We start from the raw sequence: 20,258 nt of genomic DNA on the forward strand, positions 1-20,258 counted from the left end.
CTAGCCCAGCATGCCCACTGTTTTGACAAAGTAAGAAGCGGGAATGTACTTTGTACTGAGTGCTACCAGGAAGCAACTGAAGTTTCTTTAAGGAGACACCTATGCCTTTTCAAATACTCTAAAATGGGTTTAGCAACATCTTCCTCAAAACTGTCAGCATATTTTCAGAAAAAAGGCTCTTTTCCTAAAAACTAAAGAATTCTTCCTTTCTTCCTACAATGGCTAATTGATAAGAATCTTTTGAACACTGTCTCTGTACAAGGCATTGAGTTAAACTTCCTGGAGGAGGACTGTGAAATGCATCCTGAATCAACTTCTGACTTATTTCTAGGATTAAAAAGGAGAGAAAACCCACAGAACTTCAGAAATGAATGGAATACCACTGGGACTTTGACTTGAACACTTAAAACATTTCACTTTATAAGTGAATCACCTTTCTTTTCACATGATCCAGACACCAGCTGAATTTGAAGCAGTTACAATTCACTTTCAATTAATTCATGGCATTTTCATGGTCACAAGGATGTGCCACCAATTTTATGCTTGTTTTTATTGACAGTTGATTGCATGCTGCTATTAACATTTTAGATGAGCACATAATAATAATAATAATGAAAAATGAAAAAAGTGTATAAACTGGAACATTAATGTACAGAGAGAGATGGCACATACAACTGACAGCAACAAGGAAAGGTTTGATGAAAAGATGCTGGGAGCCCAAGAGTGACAGGCTGCAGGTGCTAAGCAGATAGAGGACTACCGTATATAGTTTTTGTTGGAATTTCCTTTGCTCACTGATCTCTGCTGCTGCATTCATGAACACTGTAACACAGTCATCTTGGATGTATCTGTGTGGGAAATGGAGTTGGTATATTTGACTAATTCTTGTAATAAATTAGTGCACTAACACTTTACACATAGCCAAGTTTTAGCTATCCAAGTTTCTGCTGATGATCAACTCTCAATGCCATAGCACAACCAGAAAACTGGAAGAAATTGTTCAGAAGCCTCTAGGACTATAAAAAAGAATAAATTAGGGGAAGAAAGGGTATGAAAATTCATTAATGCAGGATTAACCACTAGTTTCTCATTTTATTAAATGAGTACATTTATTAAAGTACATTCAACACACATGAGTTCAAATTTCATTTTTAAATCAAAAGATTTTCCAGACATTCTACTCCATATCAAATTGGCATCAAGGGAACATAATTGAAAATACAAGGAGTTGTTTTATGCTGAAGCAACCCAAGAGCACCAGGGAAAAAAACAATTAAGAAGTCACTGTTGTACTTACAAATTAAAAAGCTTATATTCTCATTCTTAATCATGTCTTGCTCAAAGTAACAAAATGCACAGGTCCATTTTCATCAATAAGTTGCAGGCCGACCAAAGACAATTTAACTATGCTGAATTAGGCAATTTCAACCAAAACGTAGGAATGATCTATATGACTCCCCAGTGATGCTATGGGGGTTCATCTGGCTTAAAAATATGCAATTTCGCCCCCTTATTTCTTGATGAGAGAACTTTTTTATTAACATTATTCAGGAAGACTGTCTACTTTCATCCAGTATTTAGAAAATTAAGTTTAATTCTTATTACCTTAAAGAGAATCTTAGCAAAGAATCATGTCACTTTTGGTTAAGAAGCTACCTTAATGATTAATTTTTAACTCCCTCGCTTTATAAATGACGCAAATAGACTTAGAAAGGCAAAGTAAGTCACCTAAGTCCATGCAAATGGATTTTGTCCTACCATGGAAAGGAGAAAGAACAGCATTTTATTCTTTCAGAAATGATATCAGAGATTTTGTTAGATGATTTCCATCTGAGTCTACCCACCCTAAAATCTTTTTTTAAAACTGCAAAACCATTTTCCTTGGCTTTTCTAAGCATAATAGTGTGATAACCAATGGGCCTCATTGCCAAAGCTGAAAGACTGAAACCTAAGAGCATCTTTGCACAGTGTGCTTAGATTTCTCTGAATACTAACACACCTTAGATCTTTTTCTTATCTAACCCAAATCTTACACGTTAGAAGATTTTACTTGTGCATTCCCTTTTAAAGGTTTGCATAAATGATGAAGGCCCTTTGAGGCTGACGAATACCACTGTTATTTGCACCACTCTGCTTGTCACTATGTAATTGCAGTAAATGCAATTGAAAGTACTTTTATTTGAAGGCCATTTGACAGAGGGGAAGAAAACACATTTACTCTTTCAAGGCCTGTGTATTTTCCTGGGAGAAGACGGCCTGTAAAATTTGTCCTTTTATCCTTGGATCGCTATTTGGGAAACATCTTTTGGCAGCGCAGCCCCTTGAATGATTTCTGCAACTCAAGAACGGAGCCATGATTCACAGACCTTTCCTGCATTTTCCCTACCCTCTCTCCACCTACCTTCTAAAAACTGGAAGAGTGTTTCAGTGCTTGAAGTGTTCTCTACAGAATGTGAAAGAAAATTGGCATATTTTAGCAAAAATATTGAACTATTTTCATCCTATGAGTTTAAGGAAGCAGTTGTTCATGAATATCTGTGACTATGTTCAAGTATTAAAAAATATAAGAGACAGTACCATGAATTCATTATGAGATGCTTTTTTTCTGACTTATTCCTTTTCCTTACAGGAAATTCAACAAGACGACTTTTATCTTCATCAGAGAAGATCAGGAAATTCAACACAGCTGGTTTATACAATCTTTAATAGGATGACCCCTTACAATATACAAGACAATCTTACTTTGCGGGATTAAAAAAAAAAAAAAGGAGAGAAAAGCAAAAGCAAAATAGCAATGTAATGTTTACAATGTAAAAGCTGCTTTTAAAAAATCCCTGTAGGCATTGTAAACACTTGTTCCCATGGCTCTGCTGTCAGATGTGTTTAAATGCTTCTTACCTATAAACAGATTCCATTCCGTGTCCAGATCAGCCTGATTGGCCAAGCAGCCCTTCATGACGTTAAGGCAGTAGTTGTTGCAAGGTCGCACAGTGGGCAGTCCTCGACAGTATGGGCAGTACAGCATCTTCATGAGTGCCCGGATGCACCCTGGGGTTGGACTGACCTGTAGAACGTGGACAGAAGAAAACTTAGAAATGAAAAGGATGGGAGGAGAAGTTTAAAAGCAAGTAATTTTCTCTCTCTCTCTCTTTTTGTTAAAGGCTAACTGGTTATGATAGACTTCAAGCAGTAGGAAGAAAAAGGAATTATCAGAATCTTAACCCTTAATAATACTTGCTCTTGGAACGAGTCAACTCCTTGTAAATAATTCTGCTCTACAGCAGTAATCAATTTTCTTGAAATGTCCCTGTCAAGATTTCGATACCTTTGCAATTACAATTTAGCCCTAAAAACTAGATATTGTTTTAATGCAGTTGAACATGAAATGAGATAAGGCATGGAAAAACCATTTGCAAAGGTAAAAGCCCCATAAAAATATAGGTATTATTAAAGTTTAATGTGGCACCTTTAGACAATTTTCCACCTGGATATTTGATCCCGTTTTTTTGTATATAACTTTTTTAAAAAAGAGCAGTATCAACTAGTGTGAAATTTCTGAGATCCAGGCCTATGTAGGGGCTGGCGACCTGCAAAGCCAGCATCTTCAGGCACCTGCAGCTCTGTAGTTCTGAGAATGTCCTGGAAAATGGAAAAATTCCTGGAAAATTTCTCCTATGTTGAGGAGAAATCCTTGCAGTAGTTAAGAGGAGCCACTAGTCAAGCAAGAATGAAATGCCATTAGCCATGAATACGAAAAGTGGTGCTCCTAAGTTAAATCAATTCTAGACTGGAAAGGGCTTTTTGGCGACCCATCTTACAATTTTTAATTTGACCTCAAAAGGAAAGAACATTTATAATAGTAGAGACCAACTAACAGGAAAAAAAAAAGAGAAACCTCTTTTTCATCACTAGGAAGAAAATTGTTGGCATATTTATTTGGTTGGTTCTATATCATTTTGTTGTTCCAGTAAAAAATGTATGTTGCTGTATTTGTGTTCTAGATCTGAGAACAAACCTAACTTGGACCATTAGACCTCTATATAGTGCAAGAAAGAGAATGATGGTCTCATCAGATCGACCTGGATCCACACGTGGCCCATATCTCAAGAACATTCAGATATGGACAAAGGGCAGAGCATAAAAGCAACAAAAAATGGGACAACAAAAGATATTTTCAAATATATGGGTACTTTCAACTACTATAGCTAGTCTGTCATTTTGTCATTTACCTAGAAAGCAAATTTGAGATTTTTTTCATTCAAGGCTTTGGTTTTTGTAACATTTTCTTAATTTTACAATATATATTGGCAAAGTACCCGATACGTTATTTTTAAGAAATGAAGCAGTTTGAGTATTTCCTTAGCCACCAGACATTTCTAGTTCTCCTTGTAATTTTTTTTCTTCTTACTGAAGTTTTATGAAATTTTTCAAAGATATAGAAAAGCTGAAAAATTTTTATAGTGAACACCCATTGGATATATATTTAAAGTTTTCAAATATTGGCTTTATCACATATGTATCCATCATTGTAGCCATCCATCAAAACACACTATTTTTAATACATTTCAAAGCCATGTACTTTTGACTTTTTACTTTTCCTAGTAATTTTAGTATTGGTGTTAATAAAGTAGAATTAACATGATCGACAATAGGAAGTCAATGAATTAAGCATACTAAATCAAAATAAGTGAAGCAAATTTTTAAAAAAAACAGGCTTTCGGGAAGCGGATGTGGCACAAGTGATATGGCCTCCACTTACCATATGGGAGGACCTGGGTTCAATGCCTGGGTCCTCCTGGTGAAAAAGAAGAGAAAGCATGCCTGTGAGGTGAGTCAGTGCCAGCGCAGTAAGCCAAATGCCTGCGTGGTGAGCTGAGTGCCTATGTGAGTGCCCATGTGGTGAGCAAGTGCCCGTGTGGCAAGCCTAGTGCCTACATGGTGAGCCTGTACCCATGCAAGTGAGTTACACAGCAAAATGATAATGCAACAAAAGAGAGATAAAGGGGAGAATCAAGGTGAACCACAGCAGAGACTAGTAACTGAGGTGGTGCAATTGGCAGGGAACCCCTCTCCATGTCAATGGTCCCAAGGATCGAATCCTGGTGAATCCTAGAGGAGAAAGATGAGAAGACAAAAAGAGAAATGGATACAGAAAATCACACAGCAAATGGACAAAGATAGCAAAAACAGCAGGGCAGGGGAGGGGTAAGGAGAGAGAGAAAAATAACAGCCTTTCTTTATGAACATATTATGAGAATGGCTTAGTATCCATTTAATTTTAAAACTTACTTTCCAACAACAAAACTAACAGAGAAAATTGAATAGTCTTAATAATCTAAAAGAACAATGTTGCTCAAGTCAAAGGAAACTCTCTGAGGACTTTTGGAAATAATATCCAACCCAGTCAAATACAGGGCATTTGAAAAAGAAGAAAATGGAGAATAGGTGATCATAGATGAAGCTTTGATGTTCGCAGACTACATTTTAAAAAGAATTTACCCAAGTGCATGCTTGAATTGAAAGAAAAAAATATCAGTTCAAACTGAAGACGTTTAGAAGTAAGCCTCTGAAAAGAGATTGTCTTGAAACCAATTGTGTGAAGGAGTGTTTTTACTTTTAGATGTTTAATAGTATTTTATATTTGTGCTGTAGCTACTTTAAAAATATATTTTCCTTTGAAATAGTTACAGACTCACAGGAAGTTGCAAAAATAGTAGAGTCCAGTATACCCTTTACCCAGTTTCCTTCAATGGCGACCTCCAAAAAGCTGCCGTATAATATCAAAACAAGGAAATTGACATAGGTACAATACCACCAACTAGTGGATTTATTATTTATTTTCACCACCATTTCTGAAGCTGCATTTTATTTGGCTATGTATATACATGAGTATAGTATTGATTGCATTAGATCCAGTTTAGGAAACTTTTGATTAGATCACTTTAGGACCGTTGATTTTGATCAGTGAGGCATGCTCCATGTTGGGTCTCTGCCCTCTTGTTGGAGGCTTATATAAACAGAGAACTGAAAGTAGAAACAGAGAGAAAGACAGCTGCCAATCTTATCCTGCCATGTGATAGAGGGGCCAAGAGAAACCCGGAGTGGCTGAGAGAGAGGCTGGAGACTGAAATCAGGAGAGTAACCCAAAGCAAGGAGAAGGGAGAGACCAGCCATGTGCCTGATTGCCCACAGCTGAGTTCAGAAAGAAAGTGGCTGGAAAAGAAGGCAGAGACCCAGACTGAGAGCCACCATTTTGCCTTGCCATTTGGCAGGAGTCCAGGATCTGCCAGCAGTCAAACTTGGTGAGACAGCGTCTCTTAGGATGCCTTGATTTGGACATTTTCACAGCCTCAGAACTGTAAGCTTTTGCCGTAATAAATTCCTTTTATAAAAGCCAACCCATTTCTGGTATTTTGCATTGGCAGCCTTAGCAAACTAAAATAGTTTGTATATTTGGCAAAAGCAAAATAAAGAAAGGAGTTCTGCATTTGTACACTGATGTTCATACTGGCAATATTCACAATTGCCGAAAGATGGAAACAACCCAGATGTCCATCAACAGACTCATGGAGTTAATAGCTAGAAGACTGGCCACCAGAAGATTGAATGAGGATAGAGAACAGGGAGCAGTGGCTTAATGTGTATAGAACTGGTAATGTGTGTAGAACTGGTGTAGATTGTAAATGCTTGAAATTGGATAGAGGTGATGATAACACTTAGAGTGAATATAACTAGCGGCACCAATATGGGGCTACGATTGTGGTTGAAGGGGGAGTTTAGGGTTGTGTATGTCACTAGCAGAAGAGCTAAAGGATGAAACATGGGACTGTGTAGCATAGTGAATCCTGTTGCAGATGGTAAGTGTATTTAATAGTACAAATATAAGAATGTTCTTCAATGAATCAGATCAAATGTACATTATTATTACAAGATGCTAAAAATAGGATTATATCTGAGCTAAAATGCTCCTAAGGCCAACTATGGACTGTAGTGAATAGTAATATATTAATAATTTTTTCATCAATTGTTAAAAAAGAGAATTCATAAGTGACAGAGACCAGACACAAAGTACTGCATATTGTTTGACTCCATTTATGTATCTGGGCCTATATCTATCTATCTATCTATCTATCTATCTATCTATCTATCTATCTATCTATATAAATTTAATATATATAAATTTAGAGATGGAATTAGATTAGTGGATATGAATGGTGGGGAATAGAGAGAGGGATTGAAATGTAACTGCTAAGAGGTGGGGGAAGGGTTTCTTTTTGGAGTAAAGAAACTGCTCTTAATATTGGCTGGGGTGCTGAGTACATAACTGTGATTTTACCAAAACCCATGAAAGTACACCTTGGATGGATTGTATGGCATACGAATATATCTCAAAAAAATTGCTTTCAAAAGAAAGGAGTTCTGACAACAACAGAAGTGGATAAAGAAGACACAGCAAATAGAGAACAGACAACCAGGGTGGGGGGGAAAGGGAGAGAAATAAATCTTAAAAAAAAAAAGAAAGGAGTTCTAAGAACTCACACTTAAAAAATTTAGAATAGAATAACATCCACACATATAGTGCCACAAATTTGTAAATTTTGTGGGTTCTTAGGGAAAAAATAGCCTATTAAAGAACACTGTGTTCATTTAGCAACAATAAAGAATACCACACATTTTGAGAAATCAGATGGGTAAGATTTATTTTCAGATGGCGATGTGGAGTTTTATTTATTTTAAAAAGTTGTAGCTGAAGCTTCCTTGACAGTCAAAGTAGATTGGGAAATAAGCTGTGCTTATTTGTACCCTCATTTAACTTTCACATGTTGTCCAACACTACCAATAACCCTTTGTCAAGATGTCACAATACTGGGGCGGGGGGGGGGGGGGATGAATTACCATTGGTTCCTATTGTCTTATCTCACTCTGAGAAAAACAGACAAAAAATCTGTGAAGTAATCCAGTAAGATCCTAACATGCACTTCTTCCATCTTGAGCTTAGTGCCCCTGTTAGCTTCTTCTGATGTTCTCTTATTTAATTAATGTCTTACAAATCATCATTTTGTAGTTGGTAGTACAGTTTATTAGTTTGGGCGAAATAATGCAACTTTTAACCAAGGTTCCTTGTAAAATAAGTGAAAATAAATGAAATAAGATAAAAATTCACTGAGGTCTTTGTTACTCTGGAATCATGTTTTTTGTCTATTTGTTTTGTTTGTTTAAAGGTTAAAGCAAGGTACCTGGAAACATAGCAAGGAATTCAAGAAGAGCTCTTTATAAACCTATATTGGGAGATAAAACAAAGGCTTATCTACCTGGCTAGTGATGTATGTCAGGATGTTATAGCAAGCAAGGTTTGTGTTTTATAAATAAGATTTGAGGCACAGCACATCCTTAACCATGTAATAGCAATTTATTTCAGGTCTCTAATACACTTCAGATTTATGTATCTGGGCCAATATTCATGCATTGCTGCTCACATTAGCAATTCCTTATAGTAGCTGATATAAAATAAGACTGTCTCTTAAAATATTAAATAAACAAAAAAACATGTGAAAGTTATAAATCTATATAAGCACACAATGAAATATACTGAATAGTACTTGTTTCTCTAGAAATCATATACCCAAAACAATCAAATAAAAGTATAATGTCTTCTTATCTCAAAAGACAAAATAGTTAATGACAGTAAATTGTTTAACGAGAATAAATTCAAAATGTGCTTTTCAGGAAGAGTCAATGCCATCCTTCCAAACTTTCTACCTGTGCCTTATTAAATGATGTGATGTTTCTCTTCATGATCTTAATATACCACCAGATTCTGAAGTGTCATTTTAAGTCCTCCAGAATGATTAAATTAAATTCAAAGTAGTTCTCATGCCAAGTAATTTTTGTTAGAATTCTTGAACCATCAGTAACCTGTAAATAGGCTTGTGGTATTGAATTCATGAGAACTTACATTTGTTTCTTCCTGCAACTTTCATTCATGCAACATTTATTGAACAAATGCTCTGTATGAAACCCTACTCCAGTGTGGGGATTGCTCTGAATAAGCTTATTTCCAGATCATTTCAGGGGGAAAATATTTGTCTTGGGGAACTGTGGTGCAAAGAGAAATCATGCAAGGACACCTAGCTCAGAATGGGGAGGTGGGAGTAGACAGGGAAGGGGGCTGTAGGAAGTGATATAGCAGATATCTGTAAAATCAGCATGGGGTGGTAAGGGCTTGAAGGAAGTTCAATATGAGCAGAGAATGGAGTGAGGGGAGAAATGGCAAGTGATAAAGATGGAGATATAAACACAGGTCTATCATGCAAAGCCTCGTTGGCATGTACAAGGGTTTAGATTTATCGTAAGATAAATCCTAGGTAGAGAACTAGTCAAGGGTTTTATGCAGGGGAATGTGCAATTTGAATAGATCTTGCCAACTGCAACATGGTAAGGAGAAGAACCTCTTGGAGACTATTGCAATAAATTAGGTAAGAGAAAATGATAGCCTGAATATGCTTAGTGGTACTGCGGATGGATTAAACTGGGATCTCAGAGGGGGTTAAGAGATAGAATGAACAGAAAGAGTAATAATTCTATGTGGAGTCCAGAGAAAGAGTCAAGGATGAAGGTCAAGTTTCCTGCTTAAGTAACTTAATAGGGCCATTCATTGAGATGGGAAATGGGGAGGTGGGAAGGAGAACTACGGCACAAAAGGAGAGAAGGTTTTCATTTTGAACATGCCAGTGTCTGAGATGCTAGTGACATATATAAATGGAGATCACCAGAAAGTAGCAATACACATGCGTTTATTTATGTGCAAGAAAAGTACTTTTGTTGGATATATAGACACCATGATTACACCCAACATTATAGATTGCCATAATACACAAAAAGGGCTGCTTGTAAATTTTAAATCATTTAATCTTCAGGGTAAAAAAATTACATTTGAATATTAATGCAATTTAAAATTTGTTAGGAAAGAAATGGATAATGCAAATAGTTTCTATCAGATGTTTATCTCTAATGTAAGAAAACACATTATGACTTTATTTCTCTTCTGAGTTGACTTTGCCCGGGTGCTCTGCCCTTTCATACCGCTCTGTAAAAGTCCTAGTTCAAAGTCGACCTTCTTCACGAAGTCTCACATAATTCCTTCAGTTAGAATCATCTTCCTCTGCGCTGCCATTGAAATGTATTTCCTTTCTAATACAGTACTTATAATATTATACTCTTATTTTTTTGTGTACATATCTCTTTCTCTTTTAATATATTACTTTCTTTTTGAGAATAGGGGTCCTTAGACCATTGTTTAGAATTTAGTACTGTCTTGAACATGGTAAATGCATAAATTCTACTTATTTAATTGGAAACCATTTTACTTAGCAGATTTTGTTTTGGATTTTACAATAATTCAAGTATTTACATGTAATTATATGTACCCAAAACTGCTCAATTATTTCTGAGCCAAATTTTTCCTTCTTAAAGGAAATGGAATAGAGTAATACTTGTTGCTTTCCAAACTTAGTACAAAGCTACAATAATCAAGACTGTGTGGTATTGGCATAAGGACAGACATGGAGATCAATTGAATAAAATTGAAAGTCCAAGAATAAATTCTAAAATTTATGATAAATTGTCTTCAGCAAAAGGCTCAAGATAATTTAATGGGGGAAAGGCTACTCTTTTTAAACAAATGCTGATGGGACAATTTGATTGCCACATGCAAAAGTATGAATTTGAATGCCCACCTCACACCATACACAAATATTAACTCAAAATGGATCATCAGCGTAAATAAGGGCAAAAAATGATACAATTCTTAGAAGGAAACACAGGAGTTAATCTTCATAATGTTGGATCAGGTTAAGTTTCTTAGACTAGGTAGCAAAACCACAAGCAACAAAATGAAGACTGAAACGTTAAACAGCAAAATTTTAAACTTTTGTGCTTCAAGAAGAGGAAAAGACATCTCACAGACTAGAATACAGAATATATAAAGAAATCTTACAGAATTCAATAATAAAGAGATACATTACCCAATTTAAAAATGGGCAAAGGATTTAAATGGAGATTTCTACAAAGAAGACATGAATAACTCATAAACAGCTGAAAAGATGCTTAATATCATTAGTCATTAGGGAGATGTAAACCAGAACCACACTGAAGTACAACTTCACATTCTTTAGGATGACTATAATAAAAAGACAATACCAAGAGTTGGAGAGGATGCCAAGAAATTGGAAACCTCACACATTGCTAATGGGAATGTAAAATGGTGCAACCACTTTGGAAAGTAGTCTGGTAGCTCCTGAAAATTTAAACATAGAATAACCATATGACACAACAATTGCACTCCTAGGTGTATTCCCAAGAAAAATGAAAATAGATGCTCATGCAAAAATGTATAAATGAATATTCATAACAGCATTATTCATAATAGCCAAAAAGGAAAAGCCCCAAAAGTCTATCAGCTGATGAATGGACACACATATTCCACACAATATAATATTATATTCCACACAATATTCCACACAATAGAATATTAGAAATATTATTCAGCAATAAAAAGGAATGCAATAAAAAGTATGCTGTGGGAAGCAGATGTGGTTCAACTGATAGAGCATCCGCTTGCCATATAGGAGGTTCAGAGTTTGAACCCAGGGCCTCCTGGTCCATGTGGTGAGCTGGCCCACACAGAGTGCTGCTACACGCAAGGTGTGCCATGTCATGCAGGGGTGTCCCCCGCGTAGGGAAGCCCCAAGCACTAGCAGTGTGCCCCACAAGGAGAGCCACCCCATATGAAAAAAGCACAGCCTGCTCAGGAGTGGTGCGCACACACAGAGAGCTGATGCAGCAAGATGACACAACAAAAAGAGACACAGATTCTCAGTACTGCTGAGAATGCAAGCAGACACAGAAGAACACACAGAGAATGGACACAAGAGAGCAGACAATGGGGATGGGGGGGTTAAGAGGGTAAGGGGAAAGAAATAAAATAAATCTTAGAAAAAAATATGCTGCAATATAGATGAAATTTGAAAATATTATGCTAAGTAAAAGAAGTCAGTCACAAAAGACCATCGATTGTATGATTCCATTTATATAAAAAGTCCGGAATAGGTACATTCATAGAGATAGAAATTAGATTTGTGATTGACAGGATTAGGGCAGGATAAGGGGGAAAGCAGGGGTGGACGTCAGGGCATAGAGAGTGACTGCTAATGTGTACAAGATGTCTTTTAGGGTGATGTAATGTTCTACAATTAGATTATGGTAATGGTTGCCCAATGCTATAATTCAGGGGTTCTTAGCCTTTTTTGTTCCATGGATCCCTTTGTCAGCCAGGTGAAACCTACAGACTGTGTCTCAGAATGTAGTTTCCAATAGTTTTATGATACACTACATCAGCATGTCGTTAAATGAAATTTTAGGATTATTCAAAATTATGTTTTACAACGTTCTCATAATTTCAATATGTGATAACCTAACACAGTTCAGAACACGTCTGTTCAAACGGTCATTTTTGGCAAACATTTAGACATTCAAGTTTTCCCAGGGTGTCATAAAACCATCTCTACCATCCTTACCAAGTTTTTTTGCCAGCAGCTATCCACTGCATTCAGACCATATTATATCAAAATTAAAATCCTACTAATTCCACACTCTACTCTGTATTATTTAATAAATATATCATACCTGCACCAATGTGTCCCCACAAGAATAATGTTTTTGAATTTTCAATTTAAACTCATGGACCCCTTGAACTCTTTCCATGGACCCTTTGGGGGTTTGTGGACCTCTGATTAAGACTCCCTGCTACAAATCATTGAATTGTACACTTTAAATGGGTGAATTTTATGGTATGTAACTTGTATCTCAATAAAGATATTTAACAAGTGAGATAGAAGTAATGTTGACAAGTTCCTACTACTATACTTGTATAAAGGAATTGCAGAATTAGAGACATTATTCTTTATCACTAAACAAGGATATATTTAGCCATGTGGTTCTACCAAAAAATCTACTGAAACAATATGAACCCTTAATTAGATGATATCAAAATTAGCTTTAAATATAAATAACCTCAATGCCATTTGAACATTTCCGCTTGAGAAGTCACGTGATTATTTCAACTGTTGCTTGATGATGGCTTGGTGGAGATGAATACTTAGGTTCAAAACCAAAAAACCTCTGGGACTCCCCATTCGGTCTGGATATTGATTAAAAATATGTCTGCTTTAGGGAAGCTAGAGTGACTGTGGGTGGCTTAATCGATTGGGCTCCTGTCTACCATATGGGAGGCCCTGGGTTGGTGTCCCAGGGCTCCTTGTGAAGGCAAGCTGGCCTGTGCCCATGGAGAGCTGACAGCCTGTGCCTATGGAGAGCTGATGGCCCGTGCCCGCAGAGAGCTGGTGCAGCAACATGATGCAACAAAGGGAGACAAACAGACACACAAGAATGTGCAGCAAATGGATACAGAGAGCAGACAGCAAGCAAGCCGTGGCTGGGGGGGGGGGAATGGTAATAAATAAAAATCTTTAAAAAAATATATGTCCACTCTAAAGCTATCTTCTTTCCATCTTGAGCCACTGAGAGAGAACAATGATAAGTTAGGAAATAATTATGACTTGCATATCAGAGCCTGAATGAAAAAACTTTCCTACATGATGACATATGTTTAGAGCAGCACAGTGAGAAAAATTCAGCATATTTTTAAAATTTTAATTTACTTATTAATTAGAAACCTCACTGCAAAAGCATTAGCCATTCACGAGCCATGAAATGATGACTGAATATGCTGGGTCCCAGAGAAAAGGAATGAAGAGAACTTGTGTACCTAACAACCGTAACTGCAGAATTTCCAAAGCTAAGTTTAAGTAATATCAGTACTGTGGACCACTTCAGGACAAAACAGGGCAGAAAGTAAAGAGTTGCCTCCATGAAAGTTGAGTTAAGGTCTACATCACTTTTTGTCAGCCCTATATTTGTGTTAGTCAGATTATGTCACAAACTCATTGTTACCTAGATTCAGTGTCTTTATTTAATTTCATTCGTTAAAACATAACTAAAACTGCCATAGATTTTGGTAAATGTATGTTATTATTCATTTGATAGACTAGAATATTTCCAAATAGCATTTAAATTATACATACATACATACAGGAAGGGATATTTTTTATCCATTAGAATGAAATAGCTCTTTCTGCTAGTTAAATATCTATTTCGGAGGGCTTTCAAGTGTGTTTACTCAACAGAACACAACATTATTTTAATTTAATCTTGCTGTACCATTATAAGGTCTTGGTGATATTCCATTTTATTTGGGTAGTCTGCCTGACAGGCCGACCTTTACCCAAATGTATTTTTTCAAAACGGGAACACAGATGTAAAACAAGATCCCTCTGTGTCTCATCAGGGAATAGTTCTTCCTCAGTTAGGAATTATAGCTTAAATATTACTTCATTTAGAAGAAACATTTTAGTGGTGACTTTAAACACAATTCACTGAAATGAGAATCTACTTTGGTAACAGCTATGAATTTCTAGCCTCTGTACAGTGGTACTAACATATTTATAATGTATCTGCTTTGGAACACACATAATCTGTTTTTAAAATAGGAGAAGTGGCATTTTCAAGAATGTAAAATCAAATCAATCACTCTCTCAGGCACATGTGAAACTTTAACTGCGTAGAATAAGTAGCTGGCATATGGTAGGAGGTGAATAATATTAAAATATAGCCAATACACAAAGGAACATAGACAAGCATGATATAGTGGTGTTTTGGTAAAATTCTGGTCAATACAATTTTTGATATATAACAGATGGATGTGGAATTTGTGTTAACACTGTCTATATAGTTCTCTATCTCTCTACCTACGTATCATCACTCTAACCACCCATCTAATACATCAGTCTGTCTACAGACCTACATACCTATCGGCCGTTTTCCATGTCTTCCTGTCAGATGCATTACATTATGCAGTTACTTTGCCATATATTGTTAACACGCTTATAGATTCACACTAGTGATTCTAATTCCTGATGAAGCCTGGATAAGAATCTTCCTGGTTCAATGCATGAGACTGCTTCCATGGAAACCCCATTCTTCCATTTCACCTCACAAAGTACAAGTACAGACCTTTTCTGAAGAAGTCCTAAGCAAAGAAGAAAGGAAATGATAGAAATACCAGTTTAGGGGAGATTACACAGCAATAATTTGGCAGTTCAGTGGGCTGACAACTGATCAAGGGGCTGGCTTTAGCAAGGAAGGGAACAGTTACCTGGAACTTTCTATGGGTAATCTGATACTTGACTGGGAAGAGATCATCCAAGGGGGGCCAGAAATAACTCTCTTCTTCAAAAAATAAAAGGACAAAGAAAGCTAAAATGCTGGTCATTGAGAAGGAAAAAAGGTAGCACAGCACCAAGAAAGAAGTTTTTTCTCCCTTTCTTCCAATGTTAATGGAAAAGAATGCCTTGAATGAATTCATTCGGAAATTCATTCAATAAACATTCAATGAGTATTCCCCATGTGCTCTCACTGTTCGAGATGCTAGATTGAAAATGAATGGTGGATTTCCAAATTATCCAGGAAGGCAGACCCATAGCTGTAAGAATTGTCTGGGGGTTTGAATGGCTGGAAAGAAGCAAAAAGCTGGAGAAGGACCATTTTCACAGAACGTAGGTCAGCAGGAAGCCAAACACAAGAAACTCCAACTACTGTACATTCTAGGAGAACAGGGACAAAACTCAAAATGGAATGTTGGGAATATGGGGAATTCATCTTTCTTGGACTATTCGCTCATTTAACATTTCTGCTTTATTTATCTTAAGCAAACATTTTCTGAGCACATCTTGATAATCATCTATGCATATCATATTTTTCCAGGATTTGAGATATTCTCAAGAGTTATGGGCATGGGTGAGGGAAGGGAGAATATGCCAACAAAAGCAAAATTCAATGAAATAATTCATGAGAAGAATTTCTAGAAGGGTGATAGAGAAATAATGTTTCTCATTTTCTTATGTCAAAGCAGTTTAAATGATTGTCCTCCCAAATAATGCAGGACCACTTGAATAATTCTTCAGTCTCACAAGGGATTTACTTTGAGGGATGAAACAAATTTCATGTATAAATTACGGTATCTTTGATATAGAAATAAGCAAGATGACTTTATAGTAATTACATGAAAAGGCTGATGAAATGTAAGGAGAACCAACTAAGTTTTTCCAGACATCTCCTATAATATTCCTATAATTTTTTCCCTAAAGAAGCCCTCTGAACTTCTATGACCCTGGTGTACCTGTCCATTCTGATAAATTTTAATAAAAAAGAAGGGATTATGAAGAAGTTAAATAAAAATGTTTTATTGCATATCATATTGTCATATCAATAAATATAACTTCATGGAATTGATTACTAAATTTGTGGTTTTATATATACTTTAAAAAATTTAGTAAAATTTATAGGTGGTTAAGATATGACACTCACATTCTTTATTTAAAATATATTTTTAATTAAAAAATATATATAGCTCACACAAATGTTACATTAAAAAAATATGGCTTCTGAGCCCTTGTTAGGGGTATATCCACAAATGGTACCATTTTCAATGGAAAAATCCCATTAGACATGCTATTTCAATTCATGGTACAAATTCTAGTAACACCATCCACCATTAATTCCATATAATTTAAAAAGAATTATATAAAACCACTGATTAAGTTTTCAATAAAGCTGTAATGAAATTATTAAGGACTATTTTACTGAGCACTAAGTATATTTCCCACATTGTCCTAGGTCCTGTGGATAACTAAAAAAATGTGATTTATGATTGTTCCTAAGGAGTTTTCTGTGACTAATTACTAATATTACTTAGTTTACATAGCATAAAATCTTTTTTTACAAATTCATTAGCTTATGGTATATTACCATGGGAGTGCTAATGTCTAAAGAATTGTCCTCCAACCACATGTGTACAGTCCTGTAGTAACTCAGTTTGCTGCATATTATAAACATTGAATTAAACTGCTTGATTTGCAAGATTTAATTCAGCATCCAGAGGCACCTACTTTGTTCATAGAAAACTAGCTTAAATACTGTGTAATTTGCAAACACTACTGGTCATCATTTTTATTGCCTTGGCCATCCAGTCAACGCTAATCTTTGTATAAAGTAGAGAAATAGTAATGTACTTATTACACTGAGGAAGGACAAGTAAATTAATCTTTTCAAACTCCTCTCAAAAGAATTTTTAAAAATTTTCTGACTTTTCATTGTCGTTCATTTTTTAAACTTTTCTTTCCCAGATTTCATCAGGAGAGTCATGTTAGCATAATGTGTTTGGTAGGAGAAAATAAATTTCCTCTTATAATATGCATAGATTATTTGGCCTTCAAATTGGGTTTGTTTTTGTAGGCTTTGAAGACATTTTAAATGATTCCAATGCTGTCTGTTTATTGTGCTACAGGGAACATGAATTGAGAGGATCATAATCTATACAGAATTTTCTTTATTTCTTCTGAAAAGTATTAGACATATATAATAACTACAACAGCAATGTCAACTGACACTCCAGGCTTTGGACATGAATAGGTGTGTAACAAATGTGGAAACTTAGCTGTAATTATCATGCCAACCTTTACTGGAGAAACAGTAGCGTGATGGTTAAGTTCATGAATCAACTTTGTTAGGCTATGGTGACCAGTTTATTCAAGAATGCCCTGGCCTGATTGTTACTGTTACGGTATTTCATGGGTTTAAATTATTATTCAGTTGATTGCATCTAGGGCTGATTAGATCTACAATCAACAAAGGATATTACCTTCAGAAATGAGAGAAATCTAATCCAATCAGCTGAAAGCCTTAAAGGGAGGACTGATGATTTCAGCAGTCTGGAAGAAGAGTTTATATCTCTATTTAAGCCATCCAGCTTTTCTTGAGGAATTCATTGAACCTTCAGCTATTTCCAACTTGTGGCCTGCTCAATGGAATTGGGACTTACCAAACACCATGGTTGAGTGAGCCAATTCCTGCAATGATTTCCTAACATTTACCTATATATTACTTATATATTAATTACACATATGTAATATACACATATATATATCTTGTTGGTTCTGTTCCTCTGGAGAACCTTGATGATTACAGATTTTGGTATTGAGAGTGGTTCTTGAGAAATAAAATCTTGAGGATAAAATTTCTGAGTTGCTTCTAGGGTTTTTGGAAATGACTTTCTAATCTTATTATATTCAGAGCCACTTATGACTCTATTTCCATGATCACAATGGCACTGATATTTCATGGTATGAATTGGCAACATAGATATACAAAATATGACTATTGTATACTGGTAGTCAAATCTTTATAAGTGGTAAGGCTATGCATGATAGTTTATTTGGTATCTTAACAGAGTTGTGTAGAGTTAAAAGCCAAGAGGCAGCACTTAATCACCAAAGACAAGGTGGACATGGCTACTGTAATGGACAACAGAGTCCAACAGTAATCAGAATAATCTGATTCACAGAGACCTAAGGTGTTGGTTAGTTGATCATTGGGTGTCTTGAAGTGAAAGAGATGGACATTATACTAAATTCTTACTGGATTTGTATAAGCAGATGTGTTCTATGTCAAGTGAACAAAAGTTTAACTTGAATTACAAAAACAGATAGTCACAGTCCCTCCATTCAATTCCCAGACTTGAGACACTTTACAGACCCAGCATCCTCTGAATGAAGGGAAGGCCTGGTCTCCTTGGAGAAAGACCAGTCTCCACTGCTAAAAATGTATAATGTTAATTTTCTTCCTTGCCTTCCCTAAAGAGATATATGGCCTTTTACAAAGGTGGCTGTGCATTAGGGAAAAGGAAATGGTAAGACATTTGGGGGATTATGAGACACTGTATCTGAAATAACATCAATACCAAGAGACCCAAAATGTCATGTGGTCTACCAGTCAGAGTAAGGATTATGGAGAAAAGTCATCAATGGAGTTTCAGGTCAGGTCTGTCTTACAGTGGTTACAGAAAATCACGGAACCCATTCTGTGATTATTTCTCCAGTTCTGGAAAGCATAAGTGGGAGAGACATACTTAGAAATTGGCAGAATGTCCACATTGGTCCTCTGTTTTGTGAAGGCCCATTATAGTAGGAAAGGCCCAGTGGAAGCTACTACCTAGGAAAATAGTAAACCAAAGCAATACTGCATTCCTGAAGGTATTGAGGAGATTAATGCCTCAATCAAGGACTTGAAGAATGCAGGGCTGGTGATTGCTGCCTCATCCCCATTCAGCTTTCCTATTTAGCTTGTGCAGAAAACAGGAAACAAAGATCTTGGGTATCATAGTGGATTATCATAAACTTAAGTTAGTGGTAACTCCAATTGTAGCTAATGTGGTATTATTAACTTATTACTTGAGCAAATCTATACATCCCCTGGCACCTGAATGCAGCTATTGATCTGGAAAATATTTTTATTTCTCCATACCTGTGGCAGTTTGAAGCTTTTGTGGACCCCAGAACATCATTTCCTTAGGGCTAATTCATTCCTGTACATGTAAACCTATTGTTAAGTGGGAGCTTTTTATTAAATTACTTCAGTTAAGAGCCTTTGATTAGATTGTGTGACCCAGGGTGGGTCTTAATCCTCTTACTGGAGTCCTTTATAAATAAGAAAGAAAAACTGAAAATACAGAAAATGCTGCAGAAATAGAAAGGAACACAGAAGCTGAAAGGAAGCCACTTTATTCATAAGCTGAAAGCAATGAGGCCTGGAGGAGAGGGGAGAGATAAGCTAATACTGCCTGAGCACCCACAGTGGCAGCTCAGGGAGAAAGGATATCCTGATGATGCCTTGATTTGGGGACTTTCATGGCCTCAGAACTGTAAGCTTTTAAAAGCTAACCCATTTCTGTTATATTGCTTCCAGCAGCTTTTAGCAAACTGAAACAATACCTGTTAATAAAGACCATCAGAAACAGTTGGCTTTCAGCTGGCAAGGCCAGCAATACACCTTCACTGTCTTATTAGAGGGGTATATCGACTCTCCAGCCTTATGTCATAATCTAGTCCACAGGGATCTTGATCACCTTTCCCTTTCACATGACTTCATACTAATCTTTTATATTATTGACATTATGCTGTTTGGACCTAGTGAGTAAGAAGTAGCAACTATTCTAGACTTACTCATTGTCATTTTCATGTCAGATGATGGGATATTAATCCAACAGAAATTCAGGAGCCCTCTCCCTCAGGGAAACATTTAGGTGA

At 36.2% G+C, this 20,258-nt stretch overlaps 1 protein-coding gene across 2 annotated transcripts in view; it reads right to left on the bottom strand.

Moving 5' to 3' along the window:
• Positions 1-20,258, bottom strand: part of GPC6 (glypican 6) — a 1,204,448-nt gene that overhangs the window by 358,372 nt on the left and 825,818 nt on the right. For both annotated transcript variants that reach the window (XM_004457718.4, XM_058276506.2), the window contains exon 4: positions 2,899-3,064. In XM_004457718.4, coding sequence (XP_004457775.2) covers positions 2,899-3,064 — 166 coding nt within the window. The remainder of the gene's footprint in view (positions 1-2,898; positions 3,065-20,258) is intronic.

The sequence above is a fragment of the Dasypus novemcinctus genome, chromosome 15 (genome assembly GCF_030445035.2).
Source record: "Dasypus novemcinctus isolate mDasNov1 chromosome 15, mDasNov1.1.hap2, whole genome shotgun sequence".
NCBI lineage: Eukaryota > Metazoa > Chordata > Mammalia > Cingulata > Dasypodidae > Dasypus > Dasypus novemcinctus.